This window comes from Protobothrops mucrosquamatus, unplaced genomic scaffold (assembly GCF_001527695.2).
Source record: "Protobothrops mucrosquamatus isolate PMUCROS unplaced genomic scaffold, P.Mucros_1.0 scaffold279, whole genome shotgun sequence".
Taxonomy (NCBI): domain Eukaryota; kingdom Metazoa; phylum Chordata; class Lepidosauria; order Squamata; family Viperidae; genus Protobothrops; species Protobothrops mucrosquamatus.
The window spans coordinates 182,105-193,575 of NW_015386623.1; the positions used below are offsets into that span (position 1 = coordinate 182,105).

General features: G+C 39.4%; 1 protein-coding gene across 1 annotated transcript; it reads left to right on the plus strand.

Moving 5' to 3' along the window:
• The first annotated feature begins 37 nt into the window (after window positions 1–37).
• Window positions 38–11,104, plus strand: CD302 (CD302 molecule). The gene is made up of 6 exons (XM_029283920.1): window positions 38–162; window positions 6,045–6,155; window positions 6,799–6,921; window positions 7,481–7,654; window positions 8,912–8,944; window positions 10,334–11,104. The coding sequence occupies exons 1-6, from the start codon at window positions 75–77 to the stop codon at window positions 10,510–10,512; spliced, it is 708 nt and encodes a 235-aa protein (XP_029139753.1). The 5' UTR covers window positions 38–74; the 3' UTR covers window positions 10,513–11,104.
• The last annotated feature ends 367 nt before the right edge of the window (window positions 11,105–11,471 follow it).

Below are 11,471 nucleotides of genomic sequence, written 5' to 3' on the forward strand. Positions count from 1 at the left end.
CGGCGGTGGGCGGCGCTTGCGCGGCCCCAACCCCGAGCGACGCCAGTGGGCCAGGCGGAGCTCTCTGCCTGGCCATGGGTGCCCCCTCGCCCGCTTCCTACTCCGCCTGCTTTCTGAGCGGCTTCCTCCTGGCGGCCGCGTTATCTTCCTTAGGAACTGACGGTAAGAGAAGGTGGGGCGGCGCCAAAGAGCTGGTTTGTGAATTCCCCCCCCCCCCGAAGCTTTTTATAGCTGCCGCCTTTTGGAAACACGCGCCCTGTCCTCTGGGCAGGCGGTGCGCCGCCTTTGCTATCCGGAGTAAACTGCGCGCACGAAGCAGAAACTCTGCAGGAGTGGGAGTTTCGACGCGTTTGAAGCTTCGGGCGCTCCCTTTTCCCTTAATCTTTCTCGCTCTCTCGCTCTTTCACTCAGGGCGGGGCTAGGGAAGGTGGGGGCGGTCCTTTGTGCCGTGCGGGGCTCTTGTTTTTGCTTACCCAGGGGTAGGCAACCTTGGCTTACACCAACCATTATAGGGCAGTCTGATAAAAGTCCGGCGCTCAAAGGTTTCCCCCTCTTTTGGCGCAGGGTCAAATGTCTGTTCTCCAAATGGGTGGGCTGCTGCGAGGCCTTTTTTAATGGTTTTTAGAAACCTATTTAAATGCTCCAGAACTCTGTGGGGTAGAAGAGGGAGACAGACAGACAGACATTGTGTCTGATTGATGTGTTCAGACTGGAGTGAAACTAAGGATTTGCAGAGGCAAAGGAATATATGCTTCCTCCTGTTTTTCATTCACCGCAAGAATCTTAATTCAATAAAATGACAGGCAGGTCAATTTCCTGTTTCATCCATAAGAAGATGAGAAAATTGCATTTGGTTGGGAGGCGGCTTTGTTTGAAATCCATTTGGCTGATGTACAGTTATTGAGAACACAAGCAAAGCTTTCAGACAGAGGGCCTACAATAAGTATTTATGTAGCTAAATTTGCAATCAATCAATCCAATCAAAGCCTCTGTTAAATTGAGCTTGACTCCTGGTGAGTTCATGAGTCCCTCCCTGCTAACAGTACAGAAGTGAATTGCCATTATAGTCCGGAAAGTTTTTTTCAACATGGACTAGCCTGCAGCCTAGTGGTCTCCCATCTAAGCACTACTTATGCTGAGCCATACTAGGTTTTCTTCTAGGTCAGCTAAGGTTGGCTAGGTCCTGCTGTGACTAGAATAAACTCTGCTAATTGATTAACCAGTTTCAAAATTAGAGGATGACATGGATTATGTGGAAGTGGGTGATTTAGGAAAATTGGTCAACATTTGAAAGAAAGAAAGAAAAAAAAGGAGAGATTTATTAGGGAAGTTTTTTTTAAAAACTATTCAGTCTCCACTGGAGCCAAGTTATATCCAAGACAGCAATAAGAAGAGGAGACGTTGATTTTATCCAGAAATAGTGTACTGTACAGAAATATGTATGCTAAGTTTGTGAAATAGAGACAATATGGAGAAAGATTAACTTGCCAGAGTCTTCTCTGCTACCAAGGAATGACAAATAAACACTTTTTCAAATCAGGTATAGCTAGAAATTATCATTTTCAGGCCTAGGACTGTCGTTTCTCTGTTCATTATCAGTCCACCTCATTTTTTTTAAACTGCCCTTACTACTCCTTATTACTATTATTGCTCTCTCACAAGACTTGGGTGGTGTATAACACAAAAAGATCACAATAAAAATTCATCAATCGATGTCCTGAAAGGGAGGGGATTGTGTTGAATAAAATGGTCCCTGATGTACTCTGGAACTGCACCACCACGTTGTATAGGTATTGAACAGGACTTTGGATTTGATCCAGAAGCCCATTGGCAGACAATGCAACAATGGCAAAATATATGTTTCTCTAGAAGAGGTCTCTTCTCCTAACCTCTTGGCTATGGAATTTCCAGCAAAACTTCTTGATCTTCAGAGGCAGCTCCATGTAGACCAGTGGTGGCGAACCTATGGCATGCATGCCAGAGGCGGCATGCAGAGCCCTCTCTGTGGGTACACGCCATTGCCCCAGCACACATGGTCTCTAAAAGTTCACCATCATTGGCCTAAGGCCAGCCAGCTTGGAGCCGCCATTGGGGAGCCCACCATCCCACCCGCCAGAGACCCCCTGCATCTCTCCCAATCCTGCCCGGCTCCCACAGGTGTCCCTCCCCATAAGCAACATCGAGGTGGCCACACCCACCCCGGCTATGCCCACCCAATCTGCCATGACTACTGCAGCCACCCATCCAGTGGCCACGCCCACCCAGTCTGCCAAGCCCACTGTAGCTGTGCCCGAGTGGGCCACACCCACCCGGCACCCGGCGATACATAAGTGGGTTTTGGGTTGCAGTTTGGGCACTCAGTCTCTAAAAGGTTTGCCATCACTAATGTAGACCATCTTACAATAATCACTTGCATAGTGATAAGGATAATAAAGTCATAAGTTATCACTACCAAGCCTTTTCTAAGACATTTTTTAAGCAAGAGATCTGTGTTTAAAGAGAACTTTGGCTTCTGCTGACTCCCTCTGTTTTGCAACAGATTCATATGTCCCAGCACCCAGATTGGGCTTCTCCTGTGTGAAACTGGTTGCTAAACTGGGGTGTATTCTCTTGAAATGCTATCAAACAAAAACATATTTATTGAGTTACTCACCCATCCTTGAAGGCATGGTGCTAAACTCCAAGGACACCAAGTTATAAAATATGACTGCATGTTTTCTGAAGAGTTTGGTGAAACATTTTATTTTGATGACATAGAATGAATCATAAATGAATCATAAACACACATAGCTACCTGAAGATCCAAGGTTGTACGATTAATCTGATATTTAGCTAGGCAGAGTATTGCTCTTTCTATTATATGTGTTTATTTTCCTTAACCTGGTCATAAGATTTCTTAGCCAGTTTCTTCTTTCCTCAGATAGAATCATCTTTGTTTCTGATATCCTCAAAGGAGTGGGGAGGGGGAGAATATTCACAAATTGCTCTTTAGGCCTCAAAGATGACGGCTTACCATTTTTTAAATTTTAGGCTGATGTCCCTTTAATTCTGCTAAAATTAGCCTTCTAATTTTTGATGTACCCTTCTTGCCTGGTATTTTTTGTTGCAGTCCCCATAATCCCGACTCTGTTGTTGCTGGCTGAAGATTGTGAGACTTATAGTCTAAACCAGGGGTGTCAAACTGCCGGCCCGCAGGCCGGATGTGTCATGCAAAATCCACACCCACCCCATTGCCGGCAATGGGAAAAAAGTCACGATACGTCACGACACGTCCCGTGACGTTGTGAGTTTGACACCCCTGGTCTAAAACATGTAGAGAAAATCTAGGTGGGAAAACTCTTAGACATGCAAGGTTCTTGATGGAAAAGATTAAATTAACATTGAGAAGGTAATATTATAAAAATTGAAATGTATATACATTTTAAGCAATTAAAAGAAAGGAAGATACATCAGACAGGGATAAAATGATAGCCATGATCTTAACATAGGAGATGACTTTGGCTACATGGCATTCTCATCCTCCTCCTCCCCCCCCCCAAAAAAAGCCACATCCACCATTTTGTGCATGCCTGTTCTGCCTTCTGCAAAATCATCTTGCCCGAGTCCTTCTTCCCTCGTCACTCTCGGAGCAAGGTCAACTGGAAGGTTTTGGATGGACAAGACAGGAGTTTTCTGATGAGCAATGGTTCCTAAATGGCCTTTTTAGTATGAATAGGCCGCAATCAGTTAATCTTGGGTTTCCTTTTACTGTACTACCTATTTTCTATCACTAAAATTTTGCCTCTTGAACAGCAATTCCAGAATTTATTTTTTTTAACTAACTGGTCCTGTTGCCTTCTTAAGCAACAGAAAAATTTTATGCTTATTATTGGGACGCTAACTCTATACTCACATACCAGGGGGTCAGATATTTTTATCAAGTTACACAACTGCACAAACATTTGTAATTAGACATGCTGTTTTATTCTTCCATTATTTTTCCCTTCCCTAACAACTAATTGCTGTATTAAACCATTTCTCCTTTTACTGTAGTCTTTTATTGTAAAGGTTGGTCCAAGAACATAATAAAGCTATTTGATTTTGATCAGGTCCACCATTTACATAACATCTAAGTCTTCTGATCCTGACCTCTTATGCCTAAGCAGGACATGCAGCAAAATTTCTGCCCAATTTGTTATATCCTGGATTGTCAGGGTTCCTATTCCCATGGAACATACTTATAAGGCAATTATATGTGCAATGATGCAAATTTCACACACAAGATTACTGGAAGAATGGTTCTGTTTGGGTGCATTCTACATAAGAATGTATGTTACACATGCAATTTAATGATATGTGGAGAACCTTACAGATTTTAACTGGCTTCCAACATCACATTAAACCCAGATTAGACATAGTGATATTATCAAGTGCTTCTGGAAATACAAAACGAGTTGAGCTTGGTTCTCGGGGACTACATATAATTTTTGGCAATAATAAGGCAATTGTGTGCCTTTTTTTGGAGGGCTTTTATAACTTTCCCAACAACCTAGGACCTGGTTTCTTAATGATTTCCCATCCAAGTACGAATCGGGTTTGACCCTGCTTTATTCTTCAAGATCAGCCAAGATCTGCTAAGTGATTCTGAAGATAGATCACAAGTCAGCAACCTGTGGCTCCGGAGCTCAATGCGGTTCTTTGACCCTTCCCCTGCGGCTCCCAGCCTCCTCTGTCATTTGCAGAGACAGAGCTTCTCTCTCTCTCTCTCTCTCTCTCTTTGTGTGTGTGTGTGAAAAAGAGAATAGTCTCACCCTGTTCCGACTGACAAGCTTATTGGGCGGGGCTCCTCCCTTTGCTGCGTCTCTGCAGGAAGCAGGAAGGGCAGGAGAGAGCTAGCTAGCCCAGCTATGCTCAGGAATTCTGGGAGTTGAAGTCCATGAGTCATAAAAGAGCCGAGGTTGCCTACCCCTGAGCTAGCCCAATAAGAATGTGTGTCAGCTTGTTGGAGAACAGCTTGAAGCCAGCTTGCCAGGTGAGCAGAAGATCAGAGAGAGGAAGAGGGGGGAGAGAAAGAGAGAGGGAGAGAAAGAGAAGGAGAGGAGAGAGAGAGAAAGAAAGAGAGAGGGGGAGAGGAAAGCGATAGAAAGAGGAAAGAGAAAAAGAAAGAGAGGGAGAGGAAAGAGAAAGTGAAAGAGAGAGAAAGAGAAAAAGAGGGAGGGAGAGGGAGGGAGAGGAAGATAGGGAGGGAGAGAGACAGACTCTTTTGACATCTAAAATGAAGATAACACTGCATATATCCTTTTTTACCTTTATGAGATTATATACCTATAATAAAGGTAAAAAAGGATATATACAGTGTTATCTTCATTTTAGATATCAAAAGGGTTTTGCGGCTCCCAGTGTTTTGTTTTCAGTGGGAAACGGGTCCAAGTGGTTCTTTGAGTGTTTTGGGTTGCCTACCCCTGAGACAGATGCATCTAAATGCTAGATAAAGATAAAGATTTTTTAATTGAATAGCAAGATTAATATGATTACAAAATAGTACAGTTGATTTGAAAATCAGAATCAAAATGAATGTGAAAAGTATGATGCAATTAAACATGAGACAAAATAGCAAACAAGCACACATCAAAATAGCTGCAAAGAATGTTAAAAACTATGTGTATTTTATTCAAAGGGAAGAGTCTCAAGAATAAACAGTAATAATTTATTGTTCTTTAAAGCTAAAAAGTAAAAGTTGTTTTGGGTTAGGGTTGCTGGGTCTGGGAAAAGAAGATTCACCTTTTTTTGCAATCAAACCCTTCCCTTTTTTTAGCAGCTATTTGTTTCACTAAAGAAATAAGTGCCTGAAGGTTACACTTAACCCCTCTTCATAAAAACATGGACAGCAGCCTAATTTTTAATATTGCAGCTAATCTCACTTATTTCAAATCTGATTAGGTTGTGCCCAACTTGTTTTGAATGCTATATAAACATTTGGAGAAACTCATTTCACTTCATTTGTATGTTGTGAAGCTGGGACTGACAACAGAAACAGATGGCCTCATGTTCTCTTCCTTGTGTAGCGTGTCCTTCCATTGCTTGGATTCCATTCCAAAAGAGCTGCTATGCCCTACTTCAGGGATCCTCAGAGGTCTACAGTATGGATGATGCCAGGGAGCTCTGCCAAGACAATGGTAAGACAGCTCTGCTCTGTCCAATCTCATCCCAACCTTGTGTGATGCACTGAGACTAATCAGCTGAGCCTACATGAGCAGGAACGGGGGATCCTTTCAACATCTGAATGTCTGTTTGCCATTTTGAAGAATGTTAGTACTCACAGGGGTTAACAGAGCATGTACATTACTTGCTCAGACCTGCAGAGTGTACAGGTGGGAAAGCTCTTGGGTTTCTATGGTTGATCTCATTCAATCTCATTCTATTGCTGGGGAATGCAGACTTTCCCAAGTACATTGATCTAGCATTCTCTTATACTGTCAAACATTTCTAATGTTGGAGACGGAGAGAGCTCCTATTTTATTGATTCCTACTCCAGAATTTTCCAGACTGTTTATTTTAGGAAAATATTTTGGCATTGCCTGTCATGCAGCACAAGTGTGTACGTACATGCACATGCACATGCATCCTGAAGTACTGCAGAGAGCCAAAACCAGGTCAGTAACTGGAAGCCAAAACCAGGTCAGTAACTGTATAATAAAAGACCTGAACTTGCCTGGGATGATCAAAGCTAACAATATACCAAATGAACTGCAGCATTTACTCCCATTCACAGGAATGGACACTCAGCCTTAATTTTTTGTCTTTATTTCTCAAATGTAGCCTCCGGAGCGGATATTATTACTATAAATAGCAAAGATGAAAATACCTTTATTCAAAGTAATTTTCACTCAAATTGGCATGGTCCAGAATACATATCTCTTGGCATGTTTTTTGACACAGATGGTAAGTGAACAAATCCTGCTAGAAATATGCTCCACCTTCTCTCAATTTTTGAACTATATTTCAATTAAGAATGATCCTTCCTTTCTTAAGGTAAAAAGCTTTATAGATGTAACTTCTACAAGAACTCTTTGATCCGGGTTTGGAAAATGGGGCCCTATGGAATTGTGAATGCAAAGCCTAGAGGAACAACAATAGGGGTGCAGAATAGATACAGGGGCTGAGGGATTGCCTCTTCAATTGGACAAACACAAGAAAAATGAAATAGGATGACAGACTTGTACCGGAAGGGAATCAAACTTTTATCTGCTATTGATCAAGGATACAAATGTTTGATGCAATCAATCTGTTATAATCTTAAGCATTTCTAGCACTAGGAAAACATTTCTTACCTCCCTAAAGCTTTCTGCTGTTTCTCTTTAAGCAACAACCTACACTAAATTGAATAAATAAAACTAAAATTAAAACCACTTATTAACAAATAATCAAGTCAATGTAAATGTTTACTTTGGCTCATGTTTATGAAGCAAACAAAAATAACTTTACATCTACTGTGCCGCAGATGATATTTTCAAATGGTATGATGATTCCAAAGTAAATTTTACAAACTGGATAGAGGAAGAAAGTAACAATGAACTTCTAAACACTTGTGCTACTATGCATACAGCTTCAGGTGGATGGAAAAAAGTCTCCTGTGAACACATTCCACTGACTAAAATCCTGTGTGAAACTACTGGTACGTAAGAGCCATGCTACAACATTGCCTTAAAAAATGCTGCAGTATTGAAGTTTTCTATTATAGGCCAGGAATTTCATAGGCTGTGAAAGGGCTTTGAAGTAGATAAACTTGGGCTGTTGTTTAGGTCCTCTGGAACCCTTCATCAATCATCAATTATCATGGTCATTAAACTTAATTCCAGTGTCATTTTATTCCTGTACTAGTCATACATGCAATATAATTATGATAATATTAATTAGAAGATGCAAATGAATCCTTCAAGGGAAACTGGAAATAGTTCTGTATCTTGCTATTTGGCTTTTCACATAGCAGAATGCACAAGGTAGATGCAAGAAAAATTACCTATATACTTCCCTATCAGGGAGCTTTGTCACAACTCTGGTAGGATTATTGCTAAATATCTTCCGCATTACCAGATTTAGGAAACACATTCTTTTGATTATTCCAACAGCAAGCATACGTATTAGGATCAGCATTGTTTTTAAGAAAGCAATTGCCAAATATTAAACAAGACATTGGTTTGGGTGTCTCCTGATTCTAGCACTGAAACCAAACAGACTTTAGTGTGACAGACTTCACATTCTAGGTTTTCTAAAATTCTAACTGGGTCAATAATTGCCCCATAATGAAAATGAACTACCATTCCTATCTGTATTAAAATTCTTATCGGGACACCAGGTCATATTTTTCTTATTAGCGCAATGCTGTATTTTCCTTTCTGTGGGCTGAATCATTCTCTCGGAAAATGAGTGGTGAAGAGTTCTTGCTTGGGAGATTTTAAGAGGATACTCTTCATTATTATGGTGTTCAATCTATTATTAATATATAATTCATTACAATGAAAGCAAGAGGTTATCTGTCCTTTTAGAAATTATGCAACAAACCGTATTTCATTCATTTCCTATACACTCCCGTCATATGGTATAAAGTATTTGGTTTACTATGCTAGAACATGAATAAACACTGGAATCAAACTGCAATCAGTAGACCCATGCGGATTAACAATACTGTGCCTGCATTTGAATACCCATCTAATTTACACCCACAATTTCTATTCCCAAGGAAGATCCATGCACAGAAAATACTTCAAGTGGATTTCCCCCCCCCTTTTGAATATGAGCAGATTTTGGTCACTAAGTGGCTTATTGCCAACTATTGGATAGTAATTATTTTCACTACTTCTCCGAGATAGTAAAATGTAGATTTTAAAAAAAAATAACATCAAAATGTTTTCATTTTTTCCTCTGCATATAGCTAAAGTTCTTTATGAAAAAACACACTTATTTGGTGAGTAATCCACTTTGTTTTCTTTATATTGTCTACTAATGAAACAATGATAAGACTGTACCCTTTTATTTCAGAGTAGTTTTCTTTTTCAGGGAACATTCAGAGTTACCATGGATTGCTTCCATGTGTGGATATAATTCACAGCAGGTCCAACAATGTAGTTTAGCCATGACTAATTTAACCCATCCCACTGATTTTAATAGATCTTTTCTAAGTAAGGAATTATCATTGTGTATTCTATTCGGATATGCAAGAAGCTGTATTAAAGATATCCATTCACTGTTAAATATCATCAATTCCCCACATTTCTGTTACCATTTGCCTGGTACATAATGGAGAAATGTATTTACATCATGGGGATAGGTCCACTGCAAGCTGTTATCAGTCAGAAGGACACGGAAAATCAGAGTCCTGTAAAGGCAGTAACTCTGTTAAGTCAACCATTTTTCAAGCTGATTAAAATTCTTACTAGACTAAATGTTAGGAAGAAAAGGGTAAAATTATATTTGGTGCATTCTACAAAGACACGAAAGTGAGCATCGGGAAGATAGTTTTGGGTATATCTGGAACAGCAAGATGAAACATGCTTCAGCAGTATATGTGGCTTACCAGCATATCTAGGATAAAGTAAGGTAGTTCTCAACTTGCAACAATTGAGTGAAAAATTTTCATTGATAAACAGCGCAGTTAAGTGAGTTTTGCCCCATTTTGTGGTCTTTTTCGCCACAGTTGTAAAATGAATCACTGTACTTGTTGAGTGAATCATGCAGTCATTAAGCGAATCTGGCTTTCCCCATTGACATTTCTGGTCAGAAGCTGGTTAGGAAGAATACAAATGGTGCTCACATGACTCTGGGATAGTGCAACTATGATAAATACATGTCAGTTGCCAAGCACCCAAACTCTGATCAGGTGACCATGGGGATGCTATGATTGTAAATGTGAAAACTGATCATAAGTCACTTTTTTCAGTGCCACTGTAACTTCAAATAAATGGTTGTAATCTTAGCCCCCTCGGCTAAGACACAGAGATGAGCACCACCCTCTAGAGTCAGATATGACGGGACAAGAGAAACCTTTACCTTTTTTAAGTCAGGGATTATCTGTATAGAAATTAATAAGTGTCATGGTAGCACCAAAGTATTAAGGAAACATTTCTAGATCTGTTTATGATCTCAGATAATTTCCCACCTAGAGAACTAGGATTGTGATCCATTGAGCTGTATCGTAAAAGTCTACGGAGATTCTCAGTCATCACGGTCATAATTAAAAAGAACTTAAAAGATTTACTGGATAAATAAAAAGCTGTAAGCCACTTCAGGGAAATGGTCCAGTAATTTCAGTTGCAAAAAAAAAAACAATATACCTGATTATGTACTTTTGTTTCAGGAACTGTTTGGACAGGCATCATAGTCATAATATCAACAATAATTGTGGCAATCTCGGCAGCATTTCTCTGGTTTCTTTATCAAAGAAGGATATCTTCTAGACCAAGAGGTGATAATTCCATCACTCAAATTCCATGTGACAATGGAACATTTTTAATAGAAGATGAATATTCTGTTTAAACTGTTTTCATTTAGATATTGTTACAGGGGCAATGGCACAAAAACAGTCTTTAAAACCACTATCCTATATTCTAATGAAATATAATCCACATGCTTGTTAAATTGTTTTTATGCATATGAAGTGATTTTCTATCTAAATGTGCATGTTTCAACGTGCTTGATAGTTGAGAAATCATTTTAATCCCAAAAGGCAAATATGCCCAAAGATCCTTTGGAAGGAAGCAGCTCCTTCTTTCAACAACACTGTGATAATTTATTTTGATGAGACATTTGCCAACAAGTCTCACAGCACTCATTTGCTTATGAAGTTCAGAATTCCAATTGTGGACTAAAAGTCTCTACAAAAACTCCTTTATCGTTCCCAAAATTTTAAAATGCAAGATTGTAAAATATTATATTTTAAAAAGGTGGAGCTACTGCCATCATGAACAATGGACATGACATTTTATTAAAAACTGAAGAAATCTGCTTATTCTGCTAGTGAATGTCGGCTTTTTATATATATTAATAAAATATGGAAGAACAGCAAGGACCTTCAACACAATCTCAATCTTTTTATATGTCTATTTTAATATTCTGTTCCATGAAATAAAATTTTGAATATCAATATTTGCATTTTTTTAGCTCAAATAAAAGAGTAACTAAGGTTGTCCTTTCTAGAATTGCATACATAAAGCAATTCAGTGTTTACAATTAGGCTATTAATTATTGATAGGTAGATGGTGTTTGAGAATCGAACTAGCATTGCTCACAATTAGGCTAAAATCTAAATACATAATTATCATTTGGATGGTTAAACATGGACACCACATCTTTACTATGCTGACCTTATAATTTAGATAATTACATGCCTCTCAGTGCCAGAGAAAAACCCATATTTGTTAAACAGGTCTAATGACCCCCTCCCCCATCTCTGCAACCACTTTATTTTACAATCAAGTTTCCAGTTCTAATTGTGG

Bases quoted from the DNA above. Each gene is read 5' to 3' on its own strand.
- CD302 (XM_029283920.1), top strand. From the start codon at position 75: ATGGGTGCCCCCTCGCCCGCTTCCTACTCCGCCTGCTTTCTGAGCGGC. The intron at 6,922-7,480 runs GTAAGTGAACAA...ACTGTGCCGCAG, and splicing joins CATGTTTTTTGACACAGATG to ATGATATTTTCAAATGGTAT. The intron at 7,655-8,911 runs GTACGTAAGAGC...CTCTGCATATAG, and splicing joins AATCCTGTGTGAAACTACTG to CTAAAGTTCTTTATGAAAAA.